General features: G+C 35.8%; 1 protein-coding gene across 1 annotated transcript in view; it reads left to right on the top strand.

Moving 5' to 3' along the window:
* The window catches only part of AGO1 (protein argonaute-1), a 56269-nt gene that overhangs the window by 8575 nt on the left and 30181 nt on the right, over positions 1 to 17513 (top strand). Inside the window, exons 2-4 of the mRNA XM_017619903.1 lie at positions 4139 to 4915; positions 4985 to 5207; positions 10559 to 10970. Of these exons, the coding sequence (XP_017475392.1) occupies positions 4139 to 4915; positions 4985 to 5207; positions 10559 to 10970 (1412 nt within the window). The remainder of the gene's footprint in view (positions 1 to 4138; positions 4916 to 4984; positions 5208 to 10558; positions 10971 to 17513) is intronic.

Below are 17513 nucleotides of genomic sequence, written 5' to 3'. Positions count from 1 at the left end.
TTTTTTTTGAGGCTTCAAGTATACGTCAATGAATTATATCCAAAAGCAACCAGCTGGATTTAGTTTACAACAGTGAAAATAAAGCTAAATAACACAAAGGTTACCTGTTTTTTAGATTTGCCCATATGCGTACTTAGTTTTTAAATATCTTAACCTTAAAGGAAATTTTATTACGACCTTTATTTTCGTTAACATTTTAAAATTAATAATAATAATAATAGATTGGCGCTTACACATACATATGTTAGTGTTTGGCCGAGCTTCTCCTCCGACTTGTGGCGTGTACCTTGATGTTGTCACACAAAGCGGAGGGACCTACAGTTTTACGCCGACTCCGAACGGCGATTGTATTCTAATGAGAAGCTGTTTTTCATGGCAGAAATTCACTCGGAGGTTTGCCATTACCTGCCGAGGGACGACCGCTGTTAAGAAAAAACCTTTTTCTATATTTTTTGGGATGTTGCTTTGACCAGGGTTTGCTGATGAGTGAAAGCGCGCACTGCTTACCACCACACCACAGCGGCCGACATTTTAAAATTACATTTCTGAATTATACCCGTTATACTATCAAATAATTATGCGTTTAAATTTTTAGACCAAAGTGCGTAGCCATCCAAGGCACTGCTCCAATAATCAGTTGGATATATACAGTATATATTTTACCAAAAAATTCAGTTACAGAATCACAATTATTGGAAATTATCGCTCAAATTTTCCAGTGAATTTGAAACAAAAAGGCAAAAGATGACCCTCGAAGAAGAAAATAAACCTAATGGTGCATTTACATGGTATGAAGCTGTTCATAAGCCGTATGAATTTTCCTATAAAAGAAGCACAACTCTACGAAGAAATGAATTAAAGCGATATATATTTAACAATTTTGACTTATATACTTGGCAACATTTTTTTTTGTAAACAACAAATAAAAAAATTTTATTTTGTGCTAGCTTCGAAACTATAAGCTTATTTTTTTGTTAAATGTGCTTTAAAAAGGACCTACTGCCAATAAAGCCTTGTGGATAGCTATTTTTCCATATTTGTAATGCTTCCATTTAAACATCTTTATGGAAAAACAGTTTTTTGTTCAGAATTGCTTGTTTACGAAACGCTTGGCATAAGTTGAAATCATAGGGATGCCGTTTTCTTCCGTTTCTCAGCATACCGTCGTTTAAAGTACAAAACCGCGCATCAAGGAAATGCAAAACCTCGTATGTGTGGTTGCCTAAATTTTATAGGAGAGAGTCCTAATTAAAAACGGTTCTCTCTTTTAAACTTAATTATCTCTTCTCCTTATGTCTAAGTATCGATATTTTATTATAAATGGCCAAGGGCTTGATGTCAGGAGCTTCCGGTGACCAAATATCTTTTTTGGCACAAATTTCAGTTTCGAGATTTTGGTTCTGCATATACGCGTTTTTGTACTTTAAAGGACGATATACATATTGGCGCTTAAACAATGTTAGTGTTTGGCCTAGCTTCTCCTCCGATTTGCGGCGTGCGTGATTTTATCACACAAAGTAAAGGACAGTTTTACGCCGACTCCGAACGGCGATTGCATTTTAATGAGAAGCTGTTTCCATGACAGAATACACTCGGAGGTTTACTATTACCAACAGAGGGGCAACCACTATTAGAAAATACTGGGCCTGAAGACAGGCTCTGCGTAATGCTCTACAGCAGCCGTCACTACTTTTACATATATTGCTGGTATATTCAAAATACTATCCCGAACTTTGGAGTGTATATATGTAATATAAAAAAGAATGAGCGGTACTATAAGAAAATGTACCCGAAATTCAGGAGCAAATGAAAAAATGCTCATTGAAAATAGTTCTCTTGTATAAATTAAAAGATATAACTTAAGCGGTTACAGCGCTAAACAAAGGGAAACGTTAGAAAAATAGTAATGCGGTTTGAAGGAAACATTCTTTGATTTTGAATTGAAAATACATTACGATCATATTGTACCGAAATAAAAGCGGAATCCCTGCATTTTGTAAAAGCCAGAAAGAAGCAAAAACTATATGAAAAAATGAAAGGGAGAAGTATACATGCCTTCTATAATTTTGACTTATATGTATATTTGGCAAGTCTTTGTATAAATAACAAAAAATACACATTTTCATTCTTTGCCAGCATGGAAAATATAGGCTTATTTTTACTTTAATGTGATATAAAGCTCATTAAATGTTCTGTAATGTCTTGTTTTAAGTTGGTTATCATAGTTCTTTGTATTTTTATTGTCCACTAAACGTGAGTGGCTTCTATTAAAAAAGTTCTAGTACAAAGAATTTCTTTGTTTTGAATTTGTTTGTTTATTGTTTTTAATTTTTAAAAGTCATACTTTTGACGTGTATGTGAATGGGGGAGTTGCCGCTTTTCTCCTTTTCGGTGGGTTTTTATATTAAAAAGGCATCAAAATTGTAAAAAACTTCCTTGGTATCTCTGCATCTGTTAAACTTTTTATGGGAAGATGTATGAAAATCCAACTTGCTATAATTTCATATGCTTAACAGTTTCACAACAGTATGTTTACAGTATCTCCCCATAATTTTTCATATGAAAAAATGTATTATATGCATCCTACTAGATATTTTTGAATTCCTCATTGGAACATGTAGTCCCTCTATTTTAGCGTATCAACAGTTCATATGGCTTCATACCATGATTCAATAATAGAAAGGTTTTGTAATAAAACAGTCTTCTCGCTTCCACACATAAAATCGCCTCCTTTACTTGTGCAGAATGTTGCTTACTCTACAGTTTGTAGTGATATTAGTAGTAAAACCAAAAATTCTTCATACTAAATATTCGTTGGCATCACCTTCGTTTGCGCAATTTTCTAGAACAAGTGTAGAATGGCGACCGTTTAGCTATAAAATAACCAAAAATGCCGATTGATAGAACTTTTTATGCTGATTTCAACGATACCAAATTTATTTGGCGCAGGTAAAAAATAAAGAAGATATAAGAGGTTTATTTGCTTTGTTTTTTTGCAGATCATGACAAAATATGTAATATCGAATTAATAGTAATAACTTGTACTTTCTAAATAATATAAATTTCTTTACCATTAATTATGCAGATTTTTCAAAAAAGGTTATTTCATGAAAAAATAACATTTTTTTCGTTTTTTAGTTGTTTTGTATTAAAAATAAAAAAAGCTATAAATTATGTACATCAGCTGAAAGAAAAATTAATTATCTTCATGGTGACGTCATTAGATTTTTAATCGGTTACATAGTTCATAAGATATTAATATTAAAAAAATCTAAAGACTGAACTTTAAGCTTCTAGAGAACGTCTTAATTTTTCACTTGCGCCAAATAATTTTGGCATGGTTGACATGAGCATAAAAAGTTCTATTGATCTGCATTTTTCGTTTTTGCATAGCTGAAGGGTCGGTATTCTAGATTTCTTCCAGGAAATGACGAATAACTGAAATCAAAAATGCATGTTTTTATGTGTTGTTTAGTATTTCCATTAAAACACCAAATATATTTTAAATTCGCATAGAATTAATACTACATATTTTACTTCTAATTGTATACTTTGCGTACTTTTTGTAGTACCTTTCTACTACCGTTTTCGCAAAAGGCGATAACATTCTTTCCCTTTCTCCTACTTCCAAAATACAAATCTAGATAAAGGAGTGTCAAATTTTAGCTGTCACAAATTACATAACCTTGTATTATTGAATCATGGCTTCATACCATGTAAATGCACCATAAGAATGGCGGCGTCTTGCGCTTATTTGCAAATAGTACCACTAATCAATACTTATTTGCGTGATTTAGTCATTTGCAAATAAAAAATTAACTCAGCGTTTATACCGCAAAGTTTGCCATTTTGCAAATTGTTATTTGCAAATAATACGTGCGTATAAACGTAGTAAGTGATACCGACGCATACTTTTTCCCAAAATTGTCTGCTCCATTTTTTGTTCCATTTTGCCTAGAAATGAAATTGGAATGAATAGAGTAGGCATTACTGTAACGCTGGTATGCCGAAATTGCAAAAATTACAACAACCACCCTAAGTGACAACACATTATTATTTCACCATGGCTAATACTCATACATATTCTTTTGCAAATAATTTACTCTTTTTAAGCACATATTTGTTGCTCTCTTTGCAGCACCACCAGCTACCGGTTCATCAGTGAATCCCACCGCCGTGACCAGTCCGAGCGCTCAAAATGTGCCCGTTGGAGGCGCAACTGTGGGTGGCGCTGGCGCGGCAGGTCACGCTACACAAGCGGCCGCAGTCGCCTCGCCTTTGGGAGCGGCAGCGGCCACTTCGCCCACCACGCAACCTGAACTGCCAGTATTTACGTGCCCGCGTCGGCCGAATTTGGGACGGGAAGGTAGACCGATTGTTTTGCGCGCCAACCATTTTCAGGTGTCTATGCCACGCGGCTATGTGCATCATTACGATATTAACATTCAGCCGGACAAGTGTCCGCGAAAAGTAAATCGGGAAATCATCGAGACCATGGTGCATGCATACAGCAAGATATTCGGTGTTTTGAAGCCAGTATTTGACGGCCGCAATAATCTGTATACACGTGACCCGCTTCCCATAGGCAACGATCGTCTGGAATTGGAGGTGACGCTTCCAGGGGAAGGAAAGGATCGCATATTCCGTGTAACGATTAAATGGATGGCTCAAGTATCACTTTTCAATTTAGAGGAGGCATTAGAGGGACGTACACGCCAGATACCGTACGATGCAATACTTGCATTAGATGTAGTTATGCGACACTTACCTAGCATGACGTACACACCCGTTGGTCGCAGTTTCTTCAGCTCTCCCGATGGTTATTACCATCCCTTGGGTGGAGGTCGTGAGGTATGGTTTGGTTTCCACCAGAGTGTGCGTCCTTCGCAATGGAAAATGATGCTAAACATTGATGGTGTGTATTTCGTTTTATTTATTTTAACCCAAAGCTTCACTTTTCTCCCAAATTTTTTGCCACATTCAGTTTCGGCCACGGCTTTTTACAAAGCACAGCCAGTTATTGATTTTATGTGTGAAGTGCTCGATATACGAGATATCAACGAGCAAAGAAAGCCGCTCACCGATTCACAACGTGTCAAATTTACTAAGGAAATCAAAGGTTTGAAGATTGAAATCACCCATTGTGGAGCCATGCGTCGCAAATACCGTGTATGCAATGTTACACGTAGACCAGCACAAATGCAATCGTAAGTTGTTTATAAACATTGTTTGCATATTAAGTTACACACATATAAATGTGCAGTCCCCGCCAATCCATTAGAAACCAAGCATATATATATAAAGTTTTGCGACAAAACTGTTAGTAATCGTTAAAAAATAAATATTTTCTACCAAGAGTAGCGAATATTTTGTAAGAGTTAAGAAAATCGTCGATGTTTATTAAAATAGTGCTAGCATATTCACTTATAATATTTGTAGCTTTGCGCAGAATTACTGCATAGATATCCAAAAAATATCAAATGGACGAAGAAATTCACTTTCAACTGGACCAATGAGGGTGTCGCTGCAATTCTGATAAGCGGTAGTGATTTATGCAGAGAATATATGTATATGTATAAAAATATTTTGGCGCTTTAGCAGAGATCACACGATTTGAACATTTTCACAGTTACAGAGTGGTGTTGTTTGCAAAGTTGTTATTGAGCTGAACTCATTATTTCAAAACAACACCACTCTGCGACTGCCAAAATGTACAAATGTGCAAATCGTGTGATCCCTGTTTTACACTTTTGCTAAGTGTTTGGCCGATCTTCTCCTCCAATTTGGAGGGACCTACAGCTTCACGGCCCCTCCGACCTTTTTCATATAAGAAATACAGTCTGATAGCCCAGTTATGTATACTTACATAGCTTTTCATGAGAGTTGTCACATAAGAATCTGTTAAACGGGCTTTGCGTGTAAGCGGTTACCCTACGCATAGCACTTAACATGTATAATTCGACATTTTTTTTTTTATTTTTTTTTTTAGTTTGACATTTATAAACTTTTTTTGTACATAAAAACATTGTCTCTAATGTTAACTTTAAGTACCCAAATGGCCAAAATGGGGTCCGAAGGCGTACGGACTCCAGATCGTCTAACACTCGAGCAATATGATAAATAGACATTGAAATTTTATGAAACTGCATATTTTTGAAAAAGGAAAGGTGTGTAAAAATCAATGCTGAAAACCAGTTTTGAACCGTACTGGGTTTTGAATCGAACTGTCACTTTTTTCGGACTCCGAACCGAACCGTTTTTATTTTGAAATTCCAAAACCGAACCGAAAATCACTAAAAAAAATGTTTCGGTGCGGTTCAAATGAAAATAGGGGTATAGCATTTTTTCACGTTTTGTAATACACATGGTTATTTATTAACATTAAACCAACAAAAGAAAAATAATTAAATGTCGCACTCCTATTATTTTGACCATAGGTATACTTCTACACATGAAGTTAAGGCCTAGTGTAAGCTCCAACCTACCGGAAATGAGGGTTCAACATTAAGCCAAGATTTTGAGTGTCAATTCGAAATTCTGAGTATGCTGTTTTTGTCTACTCGCACGACTTGTCCAAACCTTAAAAACGTTTATGAACATTTTTCTAATTTCGCCTTGATCGCGTTAATTTTAAATATTTCTTTTTATATTACGCATTTTCTACCATAAAAAAAATTCCCTCATACTTTGTATGGTTGAAAATCCGTGAAAAATTGCCATTGATCAACTTAAAACTTGAAAAATTTTTCCTAGACATTTTTATTAAAAGGTTTGCATTTTAGATGAAACTGCAGAATTTCCATAACTTTTGCACAAAGTTTGAAACTTGGATTCATATGGTTAAAAACAAATGAACATTAAATAAACAAAAGAAAAGTAGCGAAAACTTGCTAAAATGTCGTGCCCCTCCACCACTATATATATGGATATTTGGGTTTGATCTTAGTAACATAGCCTTTTATTTTTATGTTACAGATTTGCCATATTTTTACAATATTTGTATCCTATGGCATACAAAATTGAACCGAACCGCCCCGATTTTTGGAGTGGTTTTCAACCCTGGTAAAAATACAAAAACAATATGAATAAATCATATTAATTTTGCTAAAGGTCTGAAATCACGAAAAAGCCTTCAAGAAAATGGCAGAATTGAACTTTGTTGCAAGTTCACATGAAAAATCTGCTTGCAATGGGATTGGAGGAAATTTTAAGCGATTAGCAGCTAGAGCAGATGTTCAACTCCCGACATTACAACCGCCGAGGCCATCAACCAATGGGTTAAGAATAATTTAGAGAAAAAGAAGGTGCTGTTTGCGTCCAAGAGTGACTACAATAAAGTCAAGCAAAAGCTTCAAGATAGATTCGCAAAGCCACAATACTAGAATTCACTCTTTGATGCGAAAGGCAAAAAGTAGCGCTAGTTTTTTGCACAAAAACGTGAACTGTTTTGTTGCTTTGGATGCGAAATTTCAAACAGTTCAGCCACAGCGCGGTTTCAAATATTCATTGCGCTTCGTTTGTGCTGTCGCTTTAACTGCTGAAGTGGTGAGCGAACAGCACAGCACAGCACAGTTTTCTGGCTCTTTACTTTTCAGTCAGTGTTTCATCTATGCGTTTGTGCGAAACTAATGGCGTTTTCATTGCTACCGAAAAATATTGGCTTCTCAGTGCCCTCTACGCACAAAAACTAAGAAGAGGGTAATGAAAAGGCAACATTTTTTGTCGAAAAGAAAATGCTACTTATAAAAGTGTGAACCGTTGCCATATGTTTGCTGTAAAAAACTGTAGAATATTTCACATTTTCGCACTTTCGCTCAAACGCACACAGTTTTGCCTTAAAGTGTGAGCTCTAGTAATATATTCCGAGAATGCACATATTTCATGTCTTTATACCGGAAGCGTCAACAACACTTATTGCAAAAGAATATTCGTTCAATAATGCTAGCTTCAAGGTTAGTGCTTTTTAACCGACTTCTTCAAAAGAAGAGGAGGTTATTAATTCGTCGGAATATTTTTTTTTATGTAAGTTACCGCATAACTTTGGACCACGTCTACCCATTGCGATAATTTTTGCATCGGAAAGGTAGTGTCTGACAGGTGGTCCCTTACTAATCTGGTTTAGATCCGATCCGGTACTCGTAAATTTTTATATGAGAATTGAAGTCGCTTTTGTTTTTTTGCTTGAAATTTTCTGTATTAAAATAAGAAAAAGGAAAGGTGTGTAAAAAAATAAAACTGTTAAATAAAAAAAGTATAGTTAAAAAAAAACAAAAACACGCTTTTATTAATATAAGAACTAAAAATTAAAAAATAATTTATAGGTATAAAGATGCCGTTTAAGAAGAATATGAAGTTCCGTAACTTGATTTGATTTAACTTTTAAAATTAGCTTAAAATAGGATAAAAGTATTAGCACGTAGTCATAGTCAAAATAAAGTCACTGTAAAGTTATAGAGAAGGTTTTTTAAAAATAGCAATTTTTGTTGTAAAAAATTAGCAAAAACTGCGAAAGAAATTTACATTGTCACGGTTTCGCCATTTTTTGACAACTTCTGTTGAAAATACATAGCGTATCGAAATTCCAAAGTTGTAGAGAATTTCATTCTTCACAACTTTTATACCTACTTTTTTTTACGACGCTTAGATAACGGCCGGGGAAGTGCCAACCATAGCGATTAGATAAGTTTGGCAGGAAAATTAAAAAAAAATTTGTAACAGCGATTTTTTATGCAGTTTACTTCTATTTGACACGTGGATCATGGATCCACAGTCGCCCCTAAATTTCATTTGGTAACATTCCACCATCTTGGAAATGAGTTTTATGGCGCATCCCATGCATCGCTATGTTTATCGCGTTCCCGGCCGTGATCTAAGCATAGTACAAAAAAAAATGTACGTACAAAAGTTGTGGAAAATGAAATTCTCTACAACCTTGGAATTTCAGTATGATATGTATTTTCAACAGAAATTGTCCAAAAATGGCGAAAACCGTGGCAATGTAAATTTTTTCGCAGTTTTTGCTAATTTTTACAATAAAAAATTATATTTAAAAAAAAACCTTCTGTAAAACAAATGTGGGAAATTAAATTCCCTACATATTTGTATCTAACAATTTTTACAAAAAATGCAAAATAAGCTTGCAAATCGCAATAAATAAATCAAAAAAACTTAAATCAAAGATAGCGGAATGGAGCATGGTTCCGTTCGCAGAAGTGGAAAGCTTTTGACTGCCATTCACCTGGGAGTGGCCAGAATATTGAATCTTCGAATTGTAAAGCCATCCGTGACGTTACAGCCCATCAGAAGTGGCGGTTACCCAAAAAACTGTACAGCGAATCGGAAAATAAATAAATTTTGGAATTTCTTTTGCGGAAATGACGGATAAACCCAACATGAGGGAAAACCTCATGCAGGTATTAACAGAAGCGGGAATTGAATTTCCCAAAACAGCAACAATTGCACAACTTCGATCACTCTGCGATAATGTGATGGGAGTTGCTAGTAATACAACTGTGGGTAAACTTAAAAATTCTAATCTTGGTGCCCATACATCTGCTACTACTACCACTGCTGCCACCGTTACCTCTGCTGCTACTGATGCCACTGCTGCCACCGATGTTACTGCTGCTGAACTAAAAATATTTCCTCTAAACATAGCTTACCCGCGGAAGATTATAGGGAGGGAGACTTTGTAGTTATGAAAAATGTTGACACCACCATTGGCACTAACAAAAAACTTATTCCAAAGTTTCGTGGTCCTTACTTGATACATAAGAAATTACCCAATGACCGTTATGTTTTGCGCGATATAGAAAACTGTCAGATTACGCAGATGCCGTATGATGGGGTGGTAGAAGCAAACCGCCAGCGTATGTGGCTTGAGCAAATCCACGAGTCAGACACTGATACCTGAGAACCAATAGGCGACACTTTACCATTAGTTTAAAACTTAAGATTTATTTGACACTTTACCATTAATTTAGGACTTAAGATTCATTTGTCATTTTACCATTATTTTTTACTATGGGCGGATGACAAATTTTCGGGTGATTTTTTTTTTTTAGGCGAAACTCAGAATAAGACAGATTAAGTTTCGTTAAACAGTTTCCAAGAAAGAATTGTATGTATGACGTTTTCTTGAAACTTTAGTCCCGTGTAAATAAACAACCATGTCCGTGTGGCTCAGCAGAGTTGAATGAACTCTGGCAAAAAAACTCGAGTTTATTGACATAAATTCATTACCTTCCCACAGCATCCCAGCGTTCTCTTTCCTTCCTCAACAAATTCATTATGAACATATGCCCTTGGAACTGTAATTAATCTATTGAGGACTGACAAGACATATTAGTATTCATATCAAAACCCCAACACAGATGCTTCCGAATAAGCATTCCTCAAAAAGTGTTCTTACATAAATATTTTTTTAGATTATTTTGTATTAAATGTAGAACTAACTATGTATATAAAAACTTGTCTTTGTTCTTAATGGTTTGGCGAGGTACTGAACATAGATACATTACCCACCTCTTAAATTAATTTTTGTAAAATACTACTGTAGATTTCCGCTTCAACTCGAAAATGGTCAAACGGTTGAGTGTACTGTGGCCAAGTATTTCTTGGATAAATACCGAATGAAGTTGCGTTACCCCCATTTGCCATGTCTTCAAGTAGGACAAGAGCATAAGCACACTTACTTGCCTTTGGAAGTATGTAATATCGTCGCCGGTCAACGTTGTATAAAAAAATTGACGGATATGCAGACATCGACGATGATCAAAGCAACGGCTCGTTCGGCGCCTGATCGTGAGCGTGAAATCAATAATTTGGTTAAACGCGCTGATTTCAACAACGACTCATACGTTCAAGAATTCGGTTTGACCATTTCCAACTCTATGATGGAAGTACGAGGGCGTGTGCTACCACCCCCTAAACTACAATATGGTGGAAGAGTTTCAAGTATGACTGGCCAAGTAAGTGGAATCGACTGTGCATGCAGTTTTTACATGTTTTAATGTGGATAGTTTTAAGTCAAATAAGGCAAGGAAGCCTTATTTAAGTATTATTAGAGATTTGAGAAAAGACTATCGGAGGAACTACTCGTGACTAGAAGAATATCGCTTCGCTAACAATATTTGTTCCACAATTTTTTAAATCCATATAGTTATTCTGGCGAAATCTACATTAAAGTCTAAATTTTTTACTTTGGTTTACTCCTTTGCTAAATATAGCTGATCATAAGTTTTCGAAAACAAATTACAAAAAATTTCTGACTCACAAAAAAAAGCATCTCGTCATAAAAAAAATTAATTTAAAAATAGTTCTTGAAAATCGCCCCATTTTTTTTAAATGCTTTTAATAGAGAATTAAACAAGGAATACTTTGGTATAATTTTAAATCTCTAAATTGCTGATGTTCACTATGCAAATCATCTAAAAAGTACAACTGTTAATAACTAGCTAAGTTAGCTTTAGGACAATCTTGACCACCTTAAAGCATAAACAGACGGCAGCGTTATTCCGGATCAACTCCGTACACGTATTAAAAGCCACGTATTAATGAAAATCCAATTCGTCTGATGGCTTTTACCTCATGTCGGCAGATTAAGTGGAAAGGGATGAAAAATTAAAAAAAAAAATATTAGTAAAAAAAAACACTAGCGGAGAACATGGGTTTTCATTCCAGAAAGCGGAAAGTTTTAAGAGTCGAAAGACTGGCTAATAATGAATCTGGGATATTGATTTTTTAATGTAGATTTGCTCATGAAATAACATTGTTTTTAAAGTAAATTCATAGATTGAGATTTTCGTATTGGTGGGAAAACAATGGCATGCTATTGAAGAACCAGGTTTTTTTTTTAATTTTTTAATAATTTCTAATAAACTTATGGACATGAGGTTGTTCCATCAGACGAATTGGATTTTCATGAATAGGTGGTGTTGAATTCATATCCCACGCCCATAGTCTCAAAACGCATGCATTGTTGTGTAACGTTTGAAATACCTGCGGATTCATTTTATTCCTTGAGTTTAACTTGAATTACATATATTCACTATGTACTTACTTTAGTATTTAGAAGGATCTATCCTGATTTACTTTACAAAATTTCGATTCAAATAATTTTTAAGCAAGTGGAAAAAGTCTATCTCATTTGGCGGTGAAAATCAAACCCAATGTAAAAAACGGGAAACGTCCTCAAACAATTTTCAATCAAACAACTGCGGTGTTGCCGTATTTTTGTCAACACTTCCCCCGGCATATACTCCGGATTTACCCGTTCCTGCGGAGCAACCATTGAAATAACGGCAAGTCGCGTGGCTGGTCTCTCATATATGCCAGTGCTAGTCTTTACCACGGCGCTTCTTACTTGTTTATCAAAGCCCCCCTTATTGAAATGACTCGACCCTTCGGCCAAGAGTTTCTGGGTCCATTGGGTTCCACTATATACACGATGTCTGCGGACTCTATCGGTTTTACGGCCTCGATCCCCTTATTGCGGCGCGTTATCACCGGCAGATATTCGCGCAACCAGCGCTTCCTAAATTTAACTACCCAGGAGAAAATGGATTTGGAGTGAGTGCTTCGTCTCCGCAGTGGATTCAACCTCCATTAAAGCGCCGCGGAGCAATTCGTGGGAAGGACGTGATGCTAGCAATACCTTCGATAGGATGTCCTCCACTGAGCGCACGAGGCGCTCCCAGGCACCGCCCATATGCGGTGAGGCAGGTGGGATGAACACTTCCACTGCATAGACGAATTCGTAAAGGTACTCTGCAGCTTTTCCTTGTCTATTTATTTGAAGGCAGCAGTGAGTTCTCGCTACGTTGCTTTAAAATTAGTTGTGTTGTCGCTCCAGAACTCGCACGGTACTCCTCGTCGGGCCATAAAACTTCGAACGGTGAGAATGCACGAATAGCAAATAAGCTATTTCTAGGTGGACGGCTCTCGTCGTGAGGCATGTGAAGAGCACTCCATACCTCTTCTAGTACTCCTACGTACCACCACTAGTAGGGGACCGAAGTAACCTACCCCCACGTATGTGAACGGACGAACGAATGCTGTTATTCGTGCCGGGGGTAGGCAGCTCATTTTTGGAGGTCGGGTTTTGCATTGCGAAGTTCACATACTTCGTAGTCGAGGTATGTAGAAGTTTTGCCGTAATTCATTTACTACTGTCTCTGCGCTGCCGTGGAGATACTTGAATACTCCAGAATAATCAGGCGAGTTATGTTATGGTTTCTAGGCAATATATCTGGATCCAGATGCCCTACCAGGCTGACCCTGCCACTGAGTCGTAGGACGGATACCCCATCCAGGTACTGTGAAAGCTTATATATAGAGCTCGTTCGGCTTACTGGTTTTCCCTTTCAAAGTATAGCGATTTCATCCCCAAATACGTCCGACTGAGCCTCTCCACAAATGCATTTCGGGGCGCTTAAGCTCATCTTGATCAATTAGTCGACGAAGCGAAGGACTTGATCTGCGGTAGAGCCTCCAGATACGAATACTTTTGCCGTTACACGCAGAAGGCGGGGCCATCGAGAGAAACGTTCGTGTATTGATAGGTTATGTGGTAGGGCAGCGCCGTGGTAACCTACATATCGAGATCTAAGCTCTTCGTAGGTGGTTTTAGTTTTGTCAATGTCGTTTGGCCAGTGTATTCGCCCCCGTCGCAATAAGCGCGGTCCTCTGAACCATCGACTATCGGTAGATATCTCCGGCGATGTGTACCATTTGGTGGCGTCGTCCGCAACATTGCCCAGCGAAGGCAGACATCGCCAATCTTCACCTCCGTAAGCTCTAACAATTCGCTCACTCGGAACGCAATGAACTGAGAGTAACGAGGATGATCAGAACGAATCCAAGCTAAAATGGTACGAGATTCGGTCCAAAATGTCTGACGATGGATGTGCAATGTGAATTAAGTACACCTGCAACTAATCGAACGCCTAAAATCGCAGCCTGCTACTCAGGTCGCGGGATTGATAACATTTTCAATGGCGCCACCTTTGCTTTACTACCCACGAGCGCGCTGTCGACGATTCCCTTGTTACTGTGGCGAATATAACCCCCAGCCGAATAAGCATTTTTACTGGCATCCACGAAGACGTGCATCTCCAGCTCGGACCCACACTCCACATTTTTTAAATAACCTAAGGTCTCTATCTTGGGAGGGAGTCTCACCTCTTCTGCCAGCTTAAATACTGTTCTTCGGGAATGTATTCATTAACCGCACCAGAACACTGTCAAGCATATCGTCGAGTAGTGGTTGCCGACTCTAAGAAATCGCCTCATGGGAGAAAAGGCAGCAAAATTACTTTTTTGGAATATAATATGCCCCTTTTGAACTTTGACTACTAGATTAAAGCACTCGATCAATGTTCTAATAATTTACAAAATTTTTAAATAATAAAAAACGATGACTTAAGTTCATTATAGATTTTTTAATGTTATTCCTAATATTCGCATTACGAAAATTCACATTCGCATTCGCATTCGCGAATGTGAAAACTATGACATTCGAAACATTCCTAGTATGTACATATGCATATAAATATTTGAATATTATATTACGGCAGCATTTAAATCAACAAATAAAATTTATTTACTTACATAACATACATATGTATTTAAATATGTACGTATGTAATCCTTTGTGCCGCAGAAACAAAAAAAAACTAAGCACTTTTTAACATAAATTGGTGCGTGTAGCAGTTATGCTGTATACCTTAATGAAATATAATTTTTGGTGAAAAATTTATTTGTGGCCTGTTGTTCAAGTACATATATACATATGTATGTATATGTGTATGTAGACATGGAAAATGTAATGTAAAATGTATGTGTAGACATGGAAAATTTGCGTAAGCAAAGAATATAGGCCGGTTCACATACAACTTTGGCGTTGCGTTGGCGTTGAATTTCAACGTCCACATAGCAAAATTTGTAAATTTTGTAAAATTATTTGAAATGTTTTTACCTTTTAATGAAGTGAGGGCAAGAAATATCATTTTGTTGGCACAATTTTTTTTATTTATTACCAAAATCAACAGAAGAAGTTGCCAAATTCACGGTAGACGTAGCAATAGCCACTTTCATACAGTTTGTTAGAGATCACACCATTCAGAACCATGGAACGCTGGAACAACTTTTCGCCTTCCGAATCTTTCAGGATTTCCTGATATTTCTATAAAAGTAATCGCTTACGAGCCACTTCCTAATGTGGAATCAGATCCTGTATTCGCCTATGTTACATGTAGGACCGAATCGAAAAAGTTACCAAATTGAAAAATAAATTACCAAATTACCAACTAAACAAAAAAATTACCGATTTTGGTTAAAAATTACAAAGCGGCAACACTGTTATTGATATGAAATATTATTTTATATGTTAATTTAGTGGCCAAAGCATTCTCTGCCAAGCTTCATTATAGAGGCATACTTTTAACGTGCGGATGTATGTACCTAGATAGAACTGGTCAAATAGCACGCATATATTCTTCTGTGCATGAGAATATATANTCGAAAAAGTTACCAAATTGAAAAATAAATTACCAAATTACCAACTAAACAAAAAAATTACCGATTTTGGTTAAAAATTACAAAGCGGCAACACTGTTATTGATATGAAATATTATTTTATTTTTCGTTAATATGTTAATTTAGTGGCCAAAGCATTCTCTGCCAAGCTTCATTATAGAGGCATACTTTTAACGTGCGGATGTATGTACCTAGATAGAACTGGTCAAATAGCACGCATATATTCTTCTGTGCATGAGAATATATATATAAATAAATGCAAATATATGTGTATATATGTATTAGGGTGCCAATCGAAAATGCTTTTTTTCAAATTTCAAGACTACCCCCTAATTTTATAAGCTTTTTTATAAATTTTTTAAAGGTCATTTATAGGTCGCGACCTGTCGATTTAGGTCAGAAATTGGATTTTGTAGATTTGAGTTTTTGAATGACTATTTTCGGTTCGATTTCAAAGATCCAATATGATCTGAGAAGAGGATATATAGGCCTTTAAAATGGTATATAATAATCTGTTGTCGGACTAGGCTTGTTGAGATTTTTTAACGGATAAATTAAAAAAATACCCATATTTCTCTTAATTTTTTAAAATTGAACATCCATAATTTCTACATATATACATATATGGAGTACTATCTAAAATTAAATCTATTTTTAAATGAACTGATATCTCATTTACTGCAATCGTATAAAAATTGTCGAATTTAGACGACTTTTCTTAAATACGGCCTTGAATTTATATGTGTGTATGTACCGGAATTTTAGATTTTTTGAGCAGTGTGGGTAAGCAATTCATTAATATTTATCAAAAATTTATTTATACAATCGCTCTTTAGCTAAAAAGTGTTTTTTCAAGAAATTTTAGGAAAATGGGGGTGGCACCGCCCACGTACAGTATCGGCCATATCTATAGCACGCCATTTCAAAGTGATATTGTGTGCCACTTATGTTTTTTATTTATTTTTAAGAATTTTCAATTAAAATACAGTTCTTTCTCTAACAAAACCCATATAAACCCAAGTTTAAAAATTTGTAGAAAACTACAAAAATGTGCAACAAATTTTCACCTAAATTTCAAACTTTTTTCTCGGAAGTGTTTGAATTTTTCTGAATACACAGTTTTATAGCCCAATCAATTTTAGTCTCATAATGTGCCAGTTTCAAGTGGCTAAAAGTTACCGTTGATTTTTTAGAATTTTTTCCGCCAAAGGTGTTGCGGTTTTCTTCCATATACAAATAAATTGAGTTTATTCATTATATGAAAGCCAATGCGACAAAAAAAAATTCTAAAAAATTAACGGTAATTCGTAGCCACTTGAAATTTGAACATTATCAGACTAAAATTGCAGTGGCTGAAAAACTGTACTCAAAAAAATTCTAACACTTCCGAGAAAAAAGTTTGAAACTTTGGTGAAAATTTGTTGCCATTTTTTGAAGTTTTCTACAAATTGTTAAACTTGGGTTTATATGGGGTTTATTAGAGAAAGAACTGTATTGAAAATTCTTAAAAATAAATAAATAAGCATATGTGGCACACAATATCTCTTTGAAATGGCGTGCTATAGATATGACCGATACTGTATATGATATATGCGTATCTCAAAAACTACTAGACCGATCTCAACCAAATTTGGTATACACATTGTGCTTAGCCTCCATAAGTAATATTTCTCATAAAAACGAATAAAATTGGGGGATAGGGTCTTGAAATTTCAAAAAAGCATTTTCGATTGGCACCCTAATATGTATGTATATTAGACTGCATCACCAAAAAAGCTGCGGTTTTTCCACCGGGGTTACAAAATTTATTATATTTTAAGACGTCCACCAAAATATTTCGGAAAAATATTAAGATTTAGGTCAACTGGACCGATTTGAAAATACCTCCAAAAATGGAGTTTTTTTTATGAATAAAAATAGTTTCTTAAGATCAAGCTTAAAAACTCTGCATAAAAATATTCAAAAATCATTTCAAC

Source organism: Rhagoletis zephyria, unplaced genomic scaffold, assembly GCF_001687245.7.
Source record: "Rhagoletis zephyria isolate East Lansing unplaced genomic scaffold, Rhagoletis_zephyria_1.1 Rzeph_scaffold_01990, whole genome shotgun sequence".
Lineage (NCBI taxonomy): Eukaryota > Metazoa > Arthropoda > Insecta > Diptera > Tephritidae > Rhagoletis > Rhagoletis zephyria.
The sequence above is the reverse complement of the archived record's forward strand: the minus strand, read 5'-3'. Positions and strand labels throughout refer to the sequence as shown.